Raw genomic sequence first — 21,772 nt, 5'->3', positions numbered from 1 at the left:
CCCGGGGCGGGCACTGCGATAGGGCCGCCCGGCGCGGCCGGCGCTTGCACCGTCTGCTCCGCCCGGCCGCCTCGGCTGCGTCGGGGGACCACGGACGGCGCGCTGCGCGCATCCCACTCAGCACCGCACTTCGGAGCATCCCGCCCTGCGCCGCACTTCGAGGCATCCCGCCCTGCACCGCACTGTGCACATCCCACTCTGCACCGCACTTCGGGGCATTCTGCTCTGCACCACACTTTGGGGACATCCCACCCTGCACTACACTTCGAGGCATCCTGCCCWGTGCTGCACTTCAGGACATCCTACCCTGCACCACACCGCACACATCCTGCCCTGCACCACACTTTGGGGCATCCTGCCCTGCACACTGTGCACATCCTGCCCTGCCCGGACATACCTTCCTGCTGAGGCGGACGATGCGCTGCAGCCGCAGCTCATCGTGCAGTAGAGCGCAGAGCTGCACAGTGCTGAGTGCCCTGAGGCGGTGCGGCGAGCCGGGCTCTGGCCCAGCAGGCCAGTGTCCTGCCCTGCACCACACTGTGCACATCCCGCTCTGCACTGCACTTTGGGGCATCCTGCCCTGCACCACACTGTGCACATCCTACTGTACACCACACTTTGGGCATCCTGCTCTGCACAGCACTGTGATGGGCCACTGCTTTTGCATGGTTCAGTTGGTCTCCTACTTGCATCGTTGCACCATCTCCCTACCACTGGAGCAAGGATTTCTCTGTCCTGGGTTAACTTGAACTAGTTGAAGAGGGCTAGTGTTTCAATAGAGGAAATACCTAGGGGGAAAGAGCATTCAGTGCTCACTGCTTGTCTTTAGATACCACCTCAAACCAATGCTGGCTACTTGAGCTGAGCTAAGAGAAGCTGCCAGTGAGCTACTGGAGCTGAGAGTTCATTGCTGTCGGGCAGCCAAGAGCCCAGCAKGACTTAAGAAGCATCCCAATGCATAGCTTGGAATAAGAAGCCATGTGGGGCTAGTGTTGGCATATAGTGTCACAGAAGAGGTGAAAGCCAATATGAGGCCTGGCTGCACACTAGGCCTTGTTGTGGTGGGGGGATGAAATGGTAATGCAGAGATGCCCAGGGTGTGTGTGTGTGTGCCCTGGCTTTGCCCTGGCCCTTCTGGGCCAATGGGCTACCAACCTTCTTGCAGTGCAAAGACATTTTGGGTTGTTCTCCTGGATCACCTGGCCTATAGCTCTCCATTGCCTTTAGAGGGTCATAGCAGAAGACAGTGCTGAAGAAGAAAGTGCTGCTGAGAAAAGGATTTCTCTTTGGCAGTGTAAATGTACCACCCCCCCCCCCCTGCATTTTGCCTGTTGCTTGGACACACCAGAAGTCCAGGAGCAGCAACAGCACTGTCATTTCACTGTCTACCACATGCTGTCTGGTCTCATCAAGCCTGCTGGCTCTGAAAGCCAAAACCACTGCTCACCCTGAACCATGCAGGTGCAGCAGGATACAGAGGGAGCTGGGCCATGCTGGAGGCCGCTAAAGGTGTGTGGAGATGCACATACTGTCCCTCCTGGACTCAGAGGAAGGTACTGTTTGGGATAGTCAGGGATTCAGGCAAGAAGCCCTGGGAAGGGAGAGCTGTGCAATAGCAATGATCATAGAAAGTCTGATGCTGCTTGCCTGTTTGGAGGCTTGTTAGACAGGCAGGTAAGGGTCCTTCTGGGTTTGAGGCCGAAAGGGGCTTCCCCCCCTGCAGCCAGTCTGAGTGGGGAAGGGGCTGCCTGGTTATGGAATACCACATGCAGATCTCTCCATCTCGCTACAGACACCTGGAAGGCTGGAGGTGTGGTGTGGGGTTATGCTTGGGCTTTCTGGCTGTAGCAGCGGCAGGGCAATGTGCCTGCCTGTGCTGCTCTCTGCCAGACCTTTGTCTGCCTCTGCAGTGCTACATGGACGGCTCCAACAAGCTGAGGGCCTAGGGCCACCGAAGCAGGATAGGCAGAGTTTCTCAGCTCCTAGGTGTGCAATCCACTGGGCAAGATGCAGCATGCAGCTCTGCATTCTCTGGAACATCAAACACAGTGCCACAGCTGCATCCTGGTGTCAGAGCTGGCTGCTCTAGGGACATCAGGAACCCTCCTACTAGCCATCCTCTGCCTTCTGCTACCATCTAGTGCTCAGGCTGCAGGAGAGCCTCTCTCCCATGCAATGACAGGTCTAGTGTGGAGATGCCCTATCCTACCTCTCCCTGTGGTGCCCATTGCATCCCCGGGGACATAGTCCTTCCTCAGGACAAATGTCTATCCTTGTCTTAGAGGATAACTCATGTTGGGAGGCACTTCTGGAGTCTCTACTCCAACCCTTGCACAGCAGAATTGATCTGCAAAACAGATAAGGCTCTTTAGGACTATGTCCAATTGAGCTTGGGATGTCACCAAGGTTGGAGACACTCTCATCTTTGGAGACAGCCATTTGACACTGCACAGAGTCCCTGAAGGGACACACTCCAAGCCAAGCAAGGACTCCAGCCAGAACAGGGGAATTTGGCATGGGCTGGGCTCTGAGGTCCCACTTTTCCTTTGTGTACAACTTGGCTGGGGCTCATTGCAGGGAGAGCTAGTACATTTTTAGTACATTTTTTTTGTAATCCAAGCACTGCTCTTGAGGTAGCCTTGAGTTCTGTTTTTCCTCAGATATCACAGAATCACAGAATAGTTGGAGTTGGAAGGGACCTCTGGAGATCATCTGGTCCAACTCCTCAATCAGAATCACTTAGAGCAGGTTGCCCAAGACCATGTCCAGCTGAGTTTTGAATATCTCCAAGGATGGATGCTCCACAGCCTCACCGGGCAACCTGTTCTAATGTTCACCTCCCCTCACAGCAAGTATTCTCTTGTGTTGAAGGGGAACTTCCTGTGTTTCAGTTGGTGCCCATTGCCACTCACCCTGTCACTGAGAAAAGTCTGACTCTATTCCCTTTACATCCTCCCATCAGATATTTATACACATTGATAAGACCACCCCTTAGCTTTCTCTTTTCTAAGCTGAACATGTGAGAGATGTGCTAGTCCCTTCATCATCTTTGTGGCCCTTCACTGGATTTGCTCCAGTAAATTCATGTCTTTCTTGTACTGGTGAGCCCAGAACTGGACACAGTACTCCAGATGCAGCCTCAACAGCGCTCAGCAGAGGGGAAGGATTACCTCCCTTGACCTGCTGACAAAGCTCTTCCTAATGCAGCCCAGGATACTGTTGGTTTTCTTTGCTATGAGGGCACATTTTTGTCCCATATTCAACTTGGTGTCCACCTAGACCCACACACCTGTCGCTGCAAAGCTGGATATCCTTAGGTACAGGTCCCACAAGAGCCCTGCAATGCTGACAGTAGTGCTCTGGAGAGATGTAAGGTGCTTTCTGGCRCAGAGACCCTCCACTACTCATTTCTGAAACCCAGGGAATGGTGATATACTGTCCCCCCATTGGTCTGTTCCTGTAATGAGTTCTTCCCTCATTAGAACGCTTCCTGGCACCTAACATACATCTCTTTTGAGTCCATTTAAACTCACTGCTTCTTAGACACAGTGGAGAGGTCTATCCCACATGTTTCTGTGGGACCAAAGCATGATTGTGGGGGAGGGACAGGTAGCCAACACCAACTCCTGATGGAAATAGCTACAGAGCAGGAACAGGACCTTGGCATGGGAAAATCACCACAGCTTGTGACCCTGGATTGTGAACACTGTGATCATGTGGGAAGAGTTCTCCTGTGTGCCAGGTCCCTTTTGAACCATCCTGTGTGGAGTCACAAATGTAACTGGATTTAATTCTCTTACACCCATTCCAAAGAGAACCACTCAAGGCTTTTTCTCTCAAAATACCCAACACTCCAGTCCCAGTACCTGACACAGGGGATTTCTTAACTCTCAGTGGGAGCACATCAGAGATACAGAACAGATATTCACTGATGGAGAATGAGTTGAAGTAAGCAAATGTATTTGGATGCTTTACCAGACACTGCAGAGATGCACAGAATATATGGAAATTTGGACATGCAGCTTTCTTACTTGCTATGAGTCCTGGAGGCAGCTCAGAGGCTTCGAAGAAAGTTGCTCCAGGGCCAAGTGTTTTCCTTCCACAGGGAAGGTACATGTGGAATCCACAATTTTCAAAAGTGATTTTTAAAATTTTTTGATTATGTATATAATAGAAAAGAATCATTGGCAAGCACAGGGGTAAAGAGCTGAACAGAGGGATAGCCTACCCTCAGAGAGAGGAAAAGGAAAGTGGCATTTCACTAAAGCCCTGTTACCCCTGGGCTCCTCTTTCTGCTCCAGAAAGGCTCAAACTCTTTTGCCATGCAGTGCCTTCACAGAGAGTCCCCTGAGGACAAGCGTGGAGGGAGCACTAACAGTAGGGAGCTGGTTTGATGAGGATGAGAGAGGATTTGCAGTTCCCAGTACACAAGCTACCCCATGTCATGCCACCCTTGAAATTCAGCCGTACAGAATAACACGCTGAGTACCACCATCCACCCTCATAGCTGTAGGCACAGTTCTTACTGTAAGTGTCCTGATCCCGGTCCTTTGTGGAGAACTTCATGTTGTCATGCACATTGTTGGGATTGTTTGAGGTCATGGCATCCCCTGCTGTCCCAGTGTAGGAGCCTAGTCTCAACCGATAGCCATGGGGTTCATCTTCCAGACTGAAGAGATTGTAGTCTGCAAACTTGGTGGTGTTTGTGGCGTCCTGGATGACAAACTTGACTTGGTAGACCTTCTGCTTGGCAATCTGATAGATGTGCTCGGTGCCCAACCAGTACTCACTGCGCACGTTCCCAAAACCATACTTGTAGGTGCTCCAGGACTCGGCCCAGGTGACGGGTGTGTCTTTCTTGTTCCTCTGGATGACCGTCCAACCTCCATTTGTTACATTCATTTCACAGTACACCAGAATGTAGTGGAGTCCTGCAGGCTTGATGATGTAGATGCCACTGGGACTGCCAGTGGGGATCTCGCTACAGTCCTTAGGCCAACCTAAGGCAGGAAACAGAGATGGTTATAACATCAGATCCCACAAAATGCAATACTGAAAGCCCTTGATATTCCTTTCATGCCTAGATTCTACTGCAGACACATTCTTGGGCTGTATTCCTGCCATGTGCTCACAGTAGTAAACCAAAGTTTTGAAATGAACAAAATGAGAATTGGGCTTCATCTCTTTGCAAGAGAGGATTCAAACTGATGGGGGCACAGAACAGAACCGAAGCGTCTTGGGCTGTTGAGACCAAGCCAGACATTGCATTCATCTAACACATGATGCACCATGCCCCAAATTGGATTCACCCTTGTAGTGTTGTGGTGATTAATCTGTAGCACAGGTGATGAATCACCATGTAGAAAAATGCAGGAAAGTCTGGGTGCTAAAATTATCTGACAGTGTGAATACTCTTACAGCATGGAAGCTTTACAGCTTCACAGTCATCCCAAAAACCTGTAGAGAGCACAGTCAAGACACTCATATTGCTTATCATGAAAACAGCCCTTGTGACCTCAATAGGACAAACCCATCAGCTTTCTCTGTGGTTACTCAATTAATTCTTTTGAGGTTTCCTGATTTGTTTGATTTGACAGTGGTCTTTCTAAGCTCCAGAGTGTAATCCCTTATTACAGTAAACAGTTGAATGCATCTACGCTGCTCCCAATGTCAGTGGTTATTCCTACCCAGTGAAGCCATATCTTGTTGTCAGATGGGCTAATGTTGACTCTGACAGTTCAACAAGCCATCTAGTCTCTGTCTCACTCAGTCCACTCATTTACTATGTAGTAAAAAATGGGAAAATAACCAGTCACCACATTCCAGTCAGACAATGAATTTCCATTTCCTGCTTTGGATTTTCAGATGGAAAAATTCCCCATGCTAAAGAGCCCCCTTACCTACTGTATCATAACATGCTTGGTGCTAGAGTCCCTCAGAGGTAATAACTTGTGTCCCCTCCACAGCCTGTTAGAAATTCAGTGGTTTCCCTGGGGGTACCCAGGCACATGTAGGGCCTGGGTACACAACCACCTGTGAAGAACTCACAGCCACCATGAGCTTCTAGGCTTCCAGCAATGGCAAGGCTTCTGAGCTCTACTAATTGGAGAGAAACTTACCATGGGCTGCCGATGGGTGGGGGGCAGTGTCTCTGACCTGTCGAACATGTTTGTCACCCTTATCTGAATTGACAAGAACAGAGGAGACAGGAGTGAGTGTTGAGAGCAGGACATGTCAAATGCCTGCTGGAGGAAAGTGATGTTCTCCAGATGTTATTCCTCTACACTTCTGTTTTTCCTCTGTTTCTCCAAATTCTAGAGGGGCTCTACTATTTCAGATACCAGTCAGTTGGTAGTTTAGGGAAATTTACATAGTATTAGGATGGGGCAAACACTTCCCTTGACGAGAAGAATTTTGGCACACTGTGTGTGGGAAGGACTCCAAATGGTGGCAGCAACACTGGAAAGACAGTTACTAAATTATAGTAGAAGCAGCTAGGAAAGGACTCAGGAAGAAGAGGGATTAGAGAGGGGAAGAGATTTGAGAGCAGACACAGGAAAACTAGTCCAGGCATCAGGGGTTGGGGAGAGGGGCTCCACTCAACAGGCTTGGAAGAGTGGTTGAAGGGTGTTGCTGGAAGAGTGTGGTTTAAAATGAATTTATATGATTTTTTTTTCTACAAGAACATCTTACATATACCCACTGACAGTTAAAAAACATTGGAATGGATTGAAGACTTATGAAATCACAGAAACCATTCCTGTCTATTCCTCTAACACAGATACCTACCCATACACTGGCTCCTTCCTAATATCCCCAAATACCTTCACTCTACTTTTTTTTTCTCAGCTGATGCTTTCCTATCCCTTCCATTAGGAAGATCTTCCTGGGTGCTTAACCTAAGCTTCTTGCACTGTGTATAAGCCCACTCCTTCCGCAACATTGAGAGTACACAGACTCTTCTTTTTCTGTAGCCAGACAGTAATACTGTTGTCACATCCTCCTCCCTGGTCTTCCAATTTGGGGGCTAAACCATCCAATTCTTCAGCCTTTCCTGACACAAGAAATCTTTTTGACAGATTTTTAACTGCTTTCCTTGGACTATCTCCGAATGTTTCTTGAAGCCCACAGCAAATGTGGTAGTTGACCTGAGTCTGTGTGGAGTTGGAAACACCCTTGTAATGTGGTCTGGAGGACTTGGCCAGGGTGGTATTTGCTTTTACTGTACCAATATGAAGCTATTCACTCATATTCATTTTGTGAGGCACAGTCTATTCCTGCTCCTTTCTGCAGAGCTGTAAGCTGACCTCCCCACTCCTAGTTTCCATCTGCACAGTTGGTTATTCCAGTGAGAAGCCTTTACTTCTCATCTGTTTGGAATTACTTTCCCACAAATCAAGCCTTTCAAATGCTAATTTGTCTTCCTCAGCTTGCTCCCTGCTTACCCATCTTGACTTTACGTTGCTCATATTTTCAGAGCACTCTACCAGTTGCCTTGGTGAGAGATGAAGGTGAAATCCAGAGCAYATCCCCTTTCTTTACTCAAACCTGAAGCTCTTGGGGAAGTCAAAGCTCTTGTCTCAGTCATGGGTGCTCCCTGTCTTGGCTGTTTGCTGGCAGCTGGCCTTTGTAGTGAAGCCTGACAAAAAGCCAGCATCAAACAATTGAATCTTGACTTTTGCAATCAAGAACCTTCCTCTTCACTTTGTAGGGGACCAGCTCTTCCAGGGGCCCCCATTTTACTTCCAGAGCATTTCTAGGAGGCTTCCTCATTGCTCCTGTGTACCTTGCTAGTTGCTGATTGTCCCATGCACTCATCCATCTGATCTGGCCCACATCAGTGCCACTCCTAGACTTTCTGTAGTAACTCTCTTAGTTCTTTGTGTTCAGTTCTGTCTTGAATTCAGGTTCCTGCTGACCTTGTGATTTCCAGAGCTGGCTACTCTTTCCTTTCCTCAAAATAAAAGGGGATTTTTTGCATTAACATCTTTAGCACTACACTTGGGCAGAGCCTGTGGTTCTGAACATCCTCCTCTCAGACTTGCTGCCAATGAGTGATCTAGCTCTTCCTGGGATCATTTGAGCTCTGGGGTTTGGACTACTGAAGTCACATATGGGCAGAAGAGCTTCATACCAGACAGCAAAAGAGACAGACAGGGTAAAGGGAAGAACTCTGAGATGATTCTTATTCCTAAAAGGCAGGAATGGCACTTTACATTGCACTTACATTATCCACATGTGGAACAGTATTTAGTCCTCCCTCTGTGATATAGGAGGGTTTGGATTGGGGTGAAGACCTATGTTATCATATGTGTTCTATATTATAGAACATGACCTTGTTTGCCTCTCCCTTTCACAGTGGAATACATACCAAGCTGGAAGGACTTTGGGGGAATGTTCATAACATCATCCAAAGTGCCATTGAGGAGGTACAAGTTTCTTATGTCAAAGGCAAGAAGAGGAGCTGCCAGGGCCAGCAGGCAGGTCAGAAGCAGGAGATGAGGACGCTGGGTAGCTGAAAAGTGAAGAGATGGAGAAAAACACAGAACATGACTCTGCCATTAGAAAGYCATGAATCCCATTTGAATCCCTTACTTGTAGAGTTATAAAACTTCTACAAGGAGGCAGAAGTCCAAATTCACTCAGTTAAGTGAGTTCTCAAATATTAATCAAGAGGAGTTATCAGCAGTAACAACTGCTGTTGGTGATTTCTGAGGCAGAAAAATTGTGAAAATCTTGTCCAAAAGCAAAGTTACTGTAACCAGGATGCCCTCGAAGAACCCAGGAGATCTTGGGGCTGGAGATGACAAACTGGTTGAGTATGGAAGGAGGCATCCTCTTCCAGTTCCTATCATGCTCCCATGTTATGCTCGTGTGTTCTCCGGTGTGAGCTGGGAGTGTATCTTGCTCCAGCCCAGGTCTTGAGGGTGGTAGGAACCCAAATGAACAAGTGGGAACAAGCCCCAAACAGAAGTGGATGTTTGTGTACAGACCCTGCATGAAGGCTGCATGACTGAGAGGGGTAGCACAACGTTTTATGAATTATTACCTGGCTGGTGCAAATTATCTTCATGCGGTTATATGACTGCTTTAAAATGTCCCTGTAACCAGCTGCTCCAATTTGTTCTTGTTCAGGGCAGCTAGAGAGACCAGTCAACTTTTCGCAATATTAAATCTAATGCATTTTTTCAATATTAAATCTAAATAAAACCATAGAAGATCTATTGTGGTTCCTAGAGAGTGGAACATGGTGCTGACAGCTGCCCATGGGGAAACCTGTTCCACCCTATGATAGATGTAGCTCACCATAGTAGATTACTAATGTGATCCCACTACTGTTTGAAAAGAAACAAAGTCAAACCCACCCCTAAACTGCCTTGGGATAGATGGATTTGCCACAGTTCCGAGAAATGATTGAGAAGGAAAACAATCAACCTGGGACMGTCACCTGAGTACCTTTGTGTGTGATTGCAGCCCTCATAGAGATAAGCACTCATTTCTGGGAATGTCTAGTATTATTGCAACCATTTGTGCTGGTTACAGTTTTACAGCTGAGTGCTTTTAATCACAATTCAGTCATATTAATCCAGTTCTCAATTCCTATGTAACATTTAGTGTCTTGATAGACTTGTGTTTAGATGCATGTCCCTAGAAGACCTCTTCTTCAGGGGACAGCTGTTTGCTTTCGAGCATCCAACCTCCAAATACTGATATTTATTCAATATTGCTGCTTAAACAAGAATATTTTTAAAACTCCTTTCCTGTGCCAGAATATTTAATACTTTCTTGGAGAACTGAAAATTACAAGAATGTTAGATAAATTTAAGGTTTATAAAATGGGCCATCCGGCACTTCAGGGCTACACTGACATAACCCCAAAGCAACAGAATGTGCACTCTCCTGCTCCCATTTTCCCCACAGGGCACAGAGAACCCATGTCAAATGCATTGCTGGGAGGGACAGGGGCAAGAGAAGAAAGGAGTTCTGGAGAAGACCAAGTGCTGGGATGCCCTGTGACCTGCAGCCACATGCAGCGTGGTACAGAGTGCCACAGTGTCTGCCCGCCCAGCCCAGCAGCCCGCACTCACCCATGCTGTCTCTGCTGGGACCTGCAGGTCGGGAAGCCGGACAGGCTTGGCCTGCCTAGGGGGCTGGCCAGACCTGCAGTTATAGGGCTCAGAGGTGGGGGTGGGGTGGAGCACGAGATCCAAACCACAGCACTTGTCCTGTAATTGGCAACAGCACTGGTGGTTCATGGCTTATTTGCTCTTCATTGTTAAGTAGTACGTCCTCAGACAAAGAAGGCTATGTCTCACAAAGGTGAAGAGCTTTCTTTAGAGACAAAGCAAATAATTTGGTGCCAGTAAGGTGATGCCTTGAAAGAGCCTCAATTTACCATGCCTGGCTCCCCCAGTGGGCTTTCCCCAGGGAACAGTATTCTCTGGGAACTTCTGAACATTTCAGCTTGCTAAGTAAATATAACAGCTCGCCTTCACCCTCCTGGATGGAAATCAAGCATCAGGGGGAAAACCACCCTCTCCAGAGCAGGCATTGAGCCAAACAGCCCCTGGGGACACAGATTTCCAGTATCCTCAGGAAAGAGGTACTCAAGTATTCCTGGCAGATTGTGCCTTTTTTATCTAAGAACCAAACTTCAGAAAGCACTAGTCCAAGTGCCTCCCTGCTGATGTGCCTGGCCTGCCGCATTACATCTCACACAATGCATGCTGTCGTCCCCTACTTTACACCATGGCTTCTGAGCCTGCAACACGCACATGACACCAATGTAAAATGGTCTCAGTTCAAGCTTCTATCTGCAACCAGGAAGGATTACACCAGGTTTTTGTTAAAGAAAATGCCAGACTTCTAAGTCTTGAGATTGGCAATATCCCAAGAGTTGTGAGCACAATTACTCCCAGCATCCACTGCCTACTGAGCAGCATGTGATGGACAGTGTCTGCAGAGGAACAGATCACAATTACTGTGTGGCTCTCGCAGCATGGAGACATTTATATGTCCCCTGTCATGCCGTTACAAGCAGGAAATTTACAATTAGATAGATATAAGAAAAAAAAATCCTGAGAATGTTCAAACACTGGAACAAGAATTGGAGAGGTTGTGAGATCTCTATTCCTTGGTATATTCACAAGACAACTGGACAAGACCCTAAGCAACTTATCCTAAAGTAGCTCTTCTTTTAGAAGGTTTATTTCGTGTTTTTCGGGCTCTATGAAGAGTATGTCTCTCCTCAGCTCTTATGCCCCTGTATTTCTTCATGAGCACAGCCATGGCCTTGTGCTGGATGCAGAGTTCGCTGCAGTAGAATGTGCCTCGTGCTCCTAAGTGTATCACTTTATAAGCCCAAAGAGGCTTTAGGAAGAGCTAGGGAATGAAGTTTGAGGGTCTGGGCAGTGTGAGAGACCTATACTACTAGGCAAGCTAGTGTGATTTGCTCTTTCAGGACTAATAGCTACTGCCAGGGCCTTGAGTGCATTAATAGGCCTTAATGGCCCCAATCAGACTCGAGGCCTCCACGAGCATGCTCTGTCCAGTAGGCCAGGAGCCCTGTATCAGCTCAGGCCTTGGAACTTCAGTGCCTGCCTGTGCTATGTTGTAGAAGAGCCTATCTCTAGTCCTATCTCTGGCCCTGCCTCCTGGATGGATCTTAGACCTACACTGTATTTAGCTTATTTCCTGGATGGATCCCTTGAACACATGCTGTAGCCTTGTCTCCAATCCTCTCTCTGCCCTGTCTCCTTTTGCTCCTAATGTGACAACCTGAACAATCTCTGGGCCTGTTTGATTACTTACTGTGTCTGGGACTGTCATTGGAGTGTGCTGCCATTAGCCAGTTCTGTCTGCCATGTTCAGGCACAGGGGTATTGCATGCCATTGGTGGGGACACTGTGTGCAGTATGGTCACCCTTGACTCCTGGCTTGCCTGCTCTCAGAGAGCAGCCAGCCCTCTCTTTACCCTGACATTTACCTTCTGAAGGCATTAGGTCCTCTGCTCCAGGAATCTAATAGGCTAGGACTGTGTAGCCAGGGCCACTTCAGCTAGGTAAAAGTAATGCATCAGAGGTATCTGGCCGTGTAATTGTTCTTGAGAGGATAAGGAGGGAAAGGTCAGCTTCTCTTCCAATAAGCATTCCCTTTGCTGTGCAGTGTTCAGATATGGATGYTGAAATCTTCAATGGGCTAATAAAGCATCCAGAGAAATTCAGGGAAGCAATGCTCTGCCTCCATTGTTAAAACCAAAGTCAGTATCACTTGATTTGGGAGGTTTCCTAAACTGTCGAGGAAATGTTAGTCCATATGTCTCTCTATCCTCTTTCTCAGGCATCCTGTCTGGACATGGATGGAACTCCGGGCCACAGACACCCTGGATCGGTCCTAGCCCTGCAAGCAGAATTGCTTCAGAGAATAAGTGTGTTCCCAGCAGGAAGAGGAGGAGCCTGGCTTGGTCCCACCATGCTTCCAGGCCTTTGCATGGATTTGGATGGTGACCAGAGAAGGTTGGAGCTGCTATTTCTATGGTTTTCCCAAATTAAATGAGGTTGGGGACAATGGGATCTGTTCAGGTTCTCAATTTCTAATCAAGAAAGAAGGGGAGAAATCTAAGGGTGCACATGGAGATTGCTCCAGGGAGCCCTTACCTCACAGAGTGTGGGATATCAATGTCCATCCAGACCTGCAAGTTGTGCTGCTTGACACAGACTCCTTCAGTACGGTGGTATCCATATCATTTGGTGGAAGCCTCAGCTAGAAGCTGGCTTGATCTGAACACTAGGAATAAAGACAAAACTTGGCTATTCCGTGAAGGAGATGTGTCTGTGCTATAAGCTACTGAAACCAACCCTTGATCATCAGGAGCTGAAGGTAGATGGGCCACATCTTTATCCTCTTAAACTTGGCTTGGCAAAGCCATGGAGCTATCTGTACTTTCTGGCACCTAAAGCAGCCCTCCCAGACAAGCTGCCCTGAGAGCATCCTGCTTCTGTGTAGGGAGCAACCACAGGCCAACATTGTTGGAGCTAGGGGGCTGCAGGGCCTTACTAGGCCAAATACAGTGATTGGTAAGCAAAATGGCACAGGGGCCTCCAAGCACCTGCTTGTCACTTGGAGCCCTTGGCCTCTGCTCAGAGCATGCAGATTGGGGTGCCAGAAGTCACCTACTCATGCATTAAGTTTTGGGCTGCAGGACACTGGCTTCCAAAGACTTAACTCATTGATCCTGAATCCTGCTAATGGAGAGCTAGCAAACAGGCAGATCTTTTAAGGACCTTCCTCATCTTTGCAAAGGTCACCTTTGGGACATGGTAAATTGGAGACTTAATCTCCTCTCCTTTGCCAGTTTCTGTGTGCATGTCCTTAAAAATCTGAGTGCCTCCACTTCTGTTTGATTGTGTCTCTCCAGAAATTGCTCCAAGTGGGCAATTCATATGTAGTATTTGTATAGCTGTAAGAGTCAATTGAAATCCCTCATCATGGGTGTAAGAGGGTTATTCTAAGATTATTTTGTGTTTCTCTGGCTAGCGAGAGATGCCCCCTTCCCCCTAAAAGGGTTTTGTTGTGCTGTCATGGGACCTGAGAACTGCTCAAGAGTCAGAGGCTGCAAGCGTCTCCTTGTGCCTTTGCAAATGCCAAGTGTGAATACAAGTGGGTGTGTGCATTGCCTATAAAGTCACCGTGCAAAGCTCTGCAAGGGAGGGAATACCACTGGCTTCCTGCTCTCTGCTCAGCAGTGCTATTGTGATGGGTGAGTTATCTTCCCAATGGAATGTTGTGCTTGTATGTGGTGCTGGGCTCAGACTAGAACTGCCAGGGTGAATATACAAAGGCACAAGATGATCAGGAGGATAGTGACCTTACTCTTGCCTGGATGATGCACACTGCCAGGCACCTGGTAGCAGAGGAGAAATGAAATCAAAGCACCAAACAACACACATCATTGCTGAAAGCTTATGCTTTCCCCAGGATGCCTATGCCCTTTAGTCCCCTATCCTGTCAAGGGAGGTTAATTTGGAGCTCTACATTTCAGCTTTGTCCTTTSCCTTTCTGGCACATGCCGTTGCACAGGGGTCCTTCCCAGATACAACGRCATCGCTTCCAGTACTTGAGCTGGTGCAGGGCATAGTAATGTGCTGGAAGCCAGAACAGTGTGGTTGTGCTTGTGCCAATGTGTGGGTCCAGGAAGATTCTTCTTCTTTGCTTGGGAGCTGATATCCGCCCCATAGGTTCTATCCTCTGGTGCTGGTTTTCCACTAACTGTCCTTGGATTGGAGGGGTTTATGTAAACTATTAATGTAAAATGAATGCTTTTTTTGGTCATTTTTTTCTCCCAGACAACTAGCCCTGTCATTCTCCTCTCCAGTCCCTCTCTGGCTATTATTTCCAAGAACATACCCACAGGTTGCTGTGCTGTACAGGGAAGTGGCAAGTCAGAAGGGCAACAAAGCGGCTTTTTACTCTCCTGCAGCCTTGCAGTGGCAGACTCTCCACCAAAACTGCATTTCCAACATTCAGGGATCCCCCTGTTCCTGAGAGTCCCATATGCCTCCAGACTTCGCTGCTTAGAGCTCCCTTGGGCCTGCTAGCAATAGCTGGAAGGGCAGGGATCACCTTGGCTCCCAAGGAATCCTCATGATGCTGGGTCCTTTCCTCCCTAGCTCTCCAGACTGGGATGAGCCTGCTTCATCAGGGCCTTACCCTCCCGTCCTTGGTGGTGATGCTTCTCCTCTGTGTGAGTGCTGGCCCAGCAGTGCCCACTACAAGCTCCCGGAGTGGTGAGTATGAATCAGGTGGGGGGCATTGGCTAGGCACCAAAGTGCAGAACAGCAAAGAGTCTCCTGGCTCAGCACTGATTCCCAGGTTTGCTAAGCACTGGGAAGGCCAGCATACAACCAGGCTGGTGTACAACACAAGAACTTCTCACACACAAGGACCTTTCCTTCCTGGGCCATGGCATTGTAAGGTAAACACTACCTGACACCTGCTAAGTCATATTATCCCTGACACCCTTGGTGGCTGCAGGCTGAAGCCAAAGGGGTTTTGCCCAAATGCTGTAATTCAGTGGGTTTGCCGTGGTTTTTGTGCCCTTTTACACTTCAATTCTAGGATCTGAGTAGAGGTGTTCTCAGCTTTTGTTGCGTCAGGAGTCTTCCCTTTCTTTTCTCAGGGAGGATAATGCTTGCTGCAATGCTTTTGTGCCCAAGGAAAGCAGGATTTCATGATATTGAATCTGAAGTACCCACAGCAAATTGTTCCTTAAAAGTTATGGAACAAGAACAAAAAATTAAATGGTAAATTAATTTGGCAAAGTTGGTGATGGCAAGTTAGTGAGGGCAAATCAGTACTGCTAACAGATAAAACTGTAACAGGCCATAGGAACAAATCCCTATAAATCAAGGTAGAACTAAGCTTTCTTTTTCAATGACATGATTTCCAGGGAAAATACAAGTTTTTCTTACATGTCTTCATCCAGTAGAATATTTTGGACACTTCTGGTCCTCAGAAGAGCAGTACCTCAATATGTCAAGGACCCTGTGTATGGGAGCTACACTTGGAGCTCCTCTTCAGCATCTGGAAGACATTTTTTCCCTCCTTTCTTGGCCAGATGCACCAGAAGGCTCCAAATGGAAACAGCAGCTCAGGAGAATTAGAGCCCAGAGCTCTTTCCAGGGCTACTGTGTTAGAGGCCTGTGGCTACTGTGTGGATTAGCCAGTGGATGGGCCAATGCAGGGTAGATGACAGATAAAAATAACCCTTTTTGCTTCRAGACCTCATGCCCTTCTGGGAACTCCTTGTTACCCCAGCTGGCTCATACAGCCCTTTTTTCTTTCCACCCTATCTTACATCTGCCACATTTGCTGTTGTAGGGTTCCCTGCAGACTGCAGCCGCCTCCGCAAGAACAGCCCCAGTGGGGTCTATGTCATCCAGCCAGCAGGGTCTCCCCCACGGGTGGTTTGGTGTGACATGGACACCGAAGGCAAGGGCTGGACTGTCATCCAGAGAAACTCTCATGACACCGAGATCACATGGAAGGAGTCCTGGACCACCTACAAGTATGGCTTTGGGAATGTTAGGGCAGATTACTGGCTGGGCACCGAGTACCTGCACCTGCTCACACAGCAGAACACCTACAAAGTCCGCTTTGTCGTGCAGAATAAATCCAATGTCACCCATTATGCTGAATATGACATCTTCAGCGTAGAGAGCGAGGCCAGTGGGTACCCTCTGAGGCTAGGCAGGTTCTCTGGTGAGGGGGAGGACTATCTGACGACCTACCATACCAAGCATGGGGGCATACATGACAACATGAAGTTCAGCACTCGTGACAGGGACCAGGACCAGGCCAGTGGGAACTGCGCCAACAGCTACGGGGGCTGGTGGTATGATAAGTGTCAGAACATCCTGCTTAATGCTAAAAAGTACATCCTATGGCCAGGAATCTGCAATAGTGGTGACTGCAAATCTTCCCTTATCCTGGTCAAACCCACAGATGTGTGCTGACTGGGCTGGAGAGCCTCCTGGGAGCCTGGCCACCACCCCTATCACAGTGCCCCATTCCAGTGCTTGCCAACAGCCATGTGCCAGCATTGGTGCAAGTCTGGCACTGCAAGTAATCACCCTGAGCCCTGTCTGCACAGGCAGCTTTGTCCAGTGCCATGATGCTGGCCAGCACTGGAATACAGGCACTAGTCTGGGGTGGGTGCCCCTACTTCTGTTCTAGAGGAAGGGGAGACAGCACAAGTTCCTTTCCCTGTGTAATCAGCCTATTCCCTGCTTTTACTCAGGCCCTGCTCCCTCTTTGAGCCCTGTAAGCCTGACAGCTCTGCTATCCATGGCGAGAGAAATCAGCTGTAATAAATTCTGGAGCCAGACTTTTCTGCCTTTGTGTCTATCTGCTGCGGTGAGACTGTGCATACATCACAGAACCATGGAATGGTTGAGGTTGGAAGGGACCTCTGGAGATCATCTAGTCCAAGCCTCCTTCTCAAACAAGGCCACCGAGAGTATATTAGACAGGATTGCATCCAGGTGGGTTTTGAATCTCTCCAGAGAAGGAGACTCCACAACCCCTCTGGGCAACCTGTTCAAGGGCTCTGTCACTCTCACAGTAAAGAAGTTCATCCTCATATTCAGGCAGAATTTCCTGTGTTCCAGTTTGTGCCCATTGCCTCTTGTCCTGTCGCATGGCACTACCAAAAAGAGTTTGGCCCCATCCCTGTGACACTCCTTCAGATATTTATAGACATTGGGAAGATCCCCTCTCAGTCTTCGCCTCCACAGGCTAAACAGGCGCAGCCTTTCCTCATAGGGCAGATGCTTCAGCTCTCTGATCATCTTGGTAGCACTATGCTGGACTCTCTCCAGTAGCTCTGTGTCTCTCTTGTACTGGGGAGCCCACAACTGGACACAGTACTCCAACAACTGGACACAGTACTCCAGATGAGGCCTCACCAGGGCTGAGTAAAGGGGCAGGATCACCTCCCTCGACCTGCTGGCAACACTCTTCTTAATGCCCCCAGGATACCATTGGCCTTCCTGGCCACAAGGGCACATTGCTACCTCACGGTCAACTTGTCATCCACCAGCACTCCCAGGTCTTTCTCTCCTCCTCTCATCCTTCCCCCTCATTGGCAGGACTGAGGAGGAGATCACCTGGGCTCCCAGACTCTTGACGACCATGTCCAGAGCTCTGAAATCCTGCTTGATCTTTTCCAGTTTGCCCTCAGTATCATTTTCACCCATGTGAAAGAGCAGTAAARGGTAGTAGTCTGACGTGTGGACTAGCCTGGGCAGTCTTTCAATGACGTCTCATGCCCAMAGCCCCTGGCAGGCAACAAACCTCTCTAGACAAGAGGTCAGGTCAGCAGATATGTGCCTTTGTCCCCCGCAGCATGGAGTCACCCACAACAACCACTCGTTGCTTCTTCTGAGTTTTCCTGCAAGGCACAGGATCTGTTGGCCCAGTTGCTTCCCTTGAAGTCAGGTCCAGGTCCTCCTCATCCTGCAGGGCACTAAATCACTGGAAGGCACTAAACTGGTTGTCCAACTGCAAGTCCAAATCTTCAGGAGGGCTAAGGGCCTTTCTTCTTCCACTGGAAGCAACCAGTTTCCAGCCTTCTACAGAGCTGTGATGTACTATTTCACTCTGCACAGAGCCCTCTAGCAACTCCCCTGCTGCAGGTTTGGGACTCCTGGAACAGTACGGTCCCCAAGAATGCCCTGTCTATCTCCTGCTCATTTTCATGGATGCTTCACAGTCTGCTGACTTCCTCCTGCAACTCCTTAACCTGATAACAGCGGAAGTGGGCACTAATAAGGTTGGAAACAATGATGTCTTCTTGCACCTTCCTGTGAACCTTCTGTGTGAACTGCTGCACAAACTGCTGCATCTGTTTGCTGTCTCTGTTAGCTGTGCTCAGTCCACCTCACTGACTGCTTCTCTAGCCCACATTTCAACAACCTGTCTAGGAGGATGTTCCGGGAGACAGTGTCCAAAGCCTTACTAAGGTCCAGGCAGACAGCAGCCACTGTTCTCCCCTCAGCCACCAAGCCAGTCATCTCACCATAAGCATGAGTACCCCTTTGTAAATGTGTGCTGCCTGCTCTTGATCACCTTTCTGTCCTTCACATGTCTGGAAAGAGAATCCAGCCTTAGCTGCTCCATCACCTTGCCTGAGATCGAGGGGAGGCTGTCTGGCCTGTAGTTCCCTAGATGCTCCCTCTAGACCTTTGGCAAGATAGGAGTGACAGGTGCTCTCTTCCAGTCCTCAGGAACCTCTCCCCATCACCAGGAGCTTTCCACAGTAATCAAGAGTTGCTTTGCAGTGACATCAACCAGCTGCCTCTGCACTTGCAGGTGCCTCCCATCAAGGCCCAAGGACTTGTGGATGTCCAGTTTGTTCAAGGGTTCCCTAGCCTGATCCTCCTGCACCAAGGGTAAGTCTTTGTTGCTCCAGCCTTCCCCTGGAGTCACAGGGGCCTGGGATTCCTGAGGGCCAGTCTTACTAGGAAAGACTGAGGCAAGGAAGGCATGCAGGACCTCTGCCTTTTGGGTGTCCTTTGCCACCAGGGCCCCTGCCCCAACCAGAAGCAGACCCTAGCCTTCCTCTATGAAGCTTTTCTTGTTGCCTTTCTCCTCCCTTAGCACTTGCAACTTGGGATSGGCTTTGGCTCTCCTAACCCCATCCCTGTCTGCATGGACGGTGTTTTGGTGTTCCTCCTGGGTCACCTGTCCCTACTGCCACATCTGGGACACTTCCTGCTTCTGTCTGACTTTCGTCAGGAACTCCTTGCTCATCTGTGCAGGCCTCCTGCTGCCTTGACTTGATTTCCTGCTTGATGGCATGACCATTCTTGAGCTCAGAGGAGGTGGTCTTTGAATATCATCCATGTCTCTTGGACCCCTCTTCTGGCCAGAGATTCCTCCAAGCAGGTCCCTGAGCAGGCCAAAGGCTCTTCTCAAGTTTAGGGTTGTGATGCTGCTCTTGGCCCTGCTCCTTTCCCGATCATATGAGCTGTAGCAAGCACTCACTACAAGGTTGCCCATGCGGCGCTGCCCCCTAATCCTGACCCAAAGCTCTCAGATAGCCCCTCACCTGTCCCCAGGTAGAGCTCCATGCCTTCGCCTTGCTCTCTCACCCAAAGAGCAACTCACCTTTCCAGCCTGTCCTTCCGAAAGACCCTCTAGCCATCCATTGCAACATTCCAGCCATGTCACCTACGCTACAGCATCTCCATGATCCCAATGAGATCGGAGCTCTTGGTTTGACCCTCCCCAATCAGAGCTCAACTGGAACAAAGACCCCAACACCCTCCCACTAGGGCAACCAGCAGAGCTCCTTAGCTGCTGCTAGAGCTTCTCAGAAGAAGCTAAGGCCTCTGACGGCTTTCCTTTCCCAGCTATCCCTTCTTAGGGGAAGGGATATGCTCTTATCCCCATGTCCAGCTATACTGGCAGTTTCTTCCTGGCACACCAGTTAGAGACTGGGAAGCTCTGGTCTTCCCTGTTGTCTCTGTGAGTGCTTGCTTGTCACGTTTGTGTATCTGGGTGTTTTGTTATCGCTTTCCCAGTTCATGATGACTTCATTGGAATGGAAAAGGACCTTCCTCAGGCAACCTTAACAAAGCAGATGCTCTCACCTCCCACATTCCTTTCCCCATTACATTCATTTTCTTCTCTTTGCTTCCAGCCCCTGATGTCTTCTACTCTTGAGAAATGCCTGCCCTTTTCAGGTTGCTCTTTCCAAAAGCACTTCATTTGGGCACGCCTCTCTCTCAACTTGAATGTCATCTTCTTTGCATTTTACAAGTGTGAAGGTAGCAGAAAACCTGAGCCCTGCAAAGGGAAGTCCCTGACAAGGTGTGCTTCCTGTAATAACAAGCAGATTGCAGAAGTGACAGGGGCTCTATATGGGCCACAGTAGGCATTGGAGACACTAGTCTTGGAGGTAGAGAGAAACCCCCAGATTTATTCTCTGACACCTACTCTGCTTTCTCCAGTGCTGGCCATGAGCTCTGGGCTCACAGACCCACATTCGCAGATGGCAATCAGTGCAATAGCCAAGGATTCCCTCCACCTTTGCCCAACTGTTTTATCTGGGAGGCGACTAAGGGGACAACATCCTGTTAGTCCATTTCCCACTTACACTGATGATGCCCTTAGCCTACAGTTAGTCACAGCTCTCATACAACCAGTGCTAGCTGCGGCACTGCGGCACCACTGCTGAGCCTAGCAGCCAACAGGCCCCTCTCTCTTTGCAGCAGAGCCAAGCTGATTGTGGAGGGCGAAGGAAAGATGAGGCTCCTGCAGGCCTGCTTCTGCAGTGTCTTCTTTCTTCCTGCACGAGAGCACATGCAGAGCCTGGATGCGTCCCTCTACTTGAAGGTATGCGCTGGGGGAGCCCTGGGGAGGGAGGTCCTCCGTCCCAATCGGCTTGCTGCTGGGCCACCCTGTGCTGAGAGATGCCTGTAAGAGCCCAGGCAGGGCAGGATCTCAGCTGTGCTTCGCCACCCTCCTGCTTTCTTCTTCCCTTCCCCCTGCGCTAGGCCCCGGGCAGTGCCCATAGGCTGGTCCATGTGCTGGAAGCAGCTCTCCTGCCCTGAGGCCTCTGCCAGGGCACTGCAGGGTGTGGGTGTCCTGCCGCGGCAGCAGCAGGTCAATCCAGTCTCCTGTGAGGGAGAGGGGCTGCCAAAGGAGTGCCACCACCCTCTGCCTCCTTGCAGACCCTGGATGCCATGGATGACATGCTACAGATGTTGGTGCTGAATTCTGCCACCTCCAGGCTCCTGGAGCTGCAGAGCATCCTGCAGGTCTTGTGCTGTCAAAGAGTGGGGTTGCTGGGGGCTGCTGCTGGCTGTGCAGGAAAGCGACCCCATCCATGGGACAATGCCAGCTGCAAGGGAAGCCCAGCGCAGAAGCTTTGTTGCTCTGGCTTCCCACTGGGCCATAGCCAGCCTGCCCACTGGAGGCCCCCAGGCAGGTTCCTGGCCCATACCCTGCCCCTAGCCAGGGGAGAGCGGGCTGTGTTCTGGAGTGGGTACTGGGAGGGGCAGAGGCTGCAGTGGGGACGGGCTCCAGCTCCCTGCCTGCACGCAGCTGGCCAGCGTGGGGCACTTGCCCCCAAGGCTGGGAGGGACTCCAGGGGCAGGAGGCCCGCCACAGCCTTTGCTCCTGCTCCGAGGAAGCCTTGCTGGACTGCAAAGCCAGGCAGGCACCTAGCAGAGCTCCCTCTCCTGGAGCGGGCATCAGAGTGCAGGGC

At 49.6% G+C, this 21,772-nt stretch overlaps 3 protein-coding genes across 3 annotated transcripts in view; 1 reads left to right on the top strand and 2 right to left on the bottom strand.

The window, feature by feature from the left end:
• Positions 1-547, bottom strand: part of VPS37D (VPS37D subunit of ESCRT-I) — an 8,772-nt gene extending 8,225 nt beyond the window's left edge. The window contains exon 1 of the mRNA XM_085308409.1: positions 398-547. Within this exon, the coding sequence (XP_085164535.1) occupies positions 398-547 (150 nt within the window). The remainder of the gene's footprint in view (positions 1-397) is intronic.
• Positions 548-4,371: 3,824 nt separating this feature from the next.
• LOC146593932 (fibrinogen-like protein 1-like protein) lies at positions 4,372-10,092 on the bottom strand. Its single transcript, XM_085308408.1, has 4 exons — positions 10,089-10,092; positions 8,372-8,515; positions 6,120-6,182; positions 4,372-5,000 (listed from the first exon to the last, which is right to left on the bottom strand). The coding sequence occupies exons 1-4, from the start codon at positions 10,090-10,092 to the stop codon at positions 4,372-4,374; spliced, it is 840 nt and encodes a 279-aa protein (XP_085164534.1).
• A 3,603-nt stretch (positions 10,093-13,695) lies between these two features.
• Positions 13,696-16,514, top strand: LOC146593931 (fibrinogen-like protein 1-like protein). Its single transcript, XM_085308395.1, has 3 exons — positions 13,696-13,759; positions 14,670-14,801; positions 15,880-16,514. Exons 1-3 carry the CDS (start codon positions 13,756-13,758, stop codon positions 16,512-16,514), a joined length of 771 nt encoding a protein of 256 aa, XP_085164521.1. The 5' UTR covers positions 13,696-13,755.
• The last annotated feature ends 5,258 nt before the right edge of the window (positions 16,515-21,772 follow it).

This window comes from Rhea americana, unplaced genomic scaffold (assembly GCF_003343005.1).
Source record: "Rhea americana isolate MKP2758 unplaced genomic scaffold, rheAme1 scaffold_274, whole genome shotgun sequence".
NCBI lineage: Eukaryota > Metazoa > Chordata > Aves > Rheiformes > Rheidae > Rhea > Rhea americana.
The sequence above is the reverse complement of the archived record's forward strand: the minus strand, read 5'-3'. Positions and strand labels throughout refer to the sequence as shown.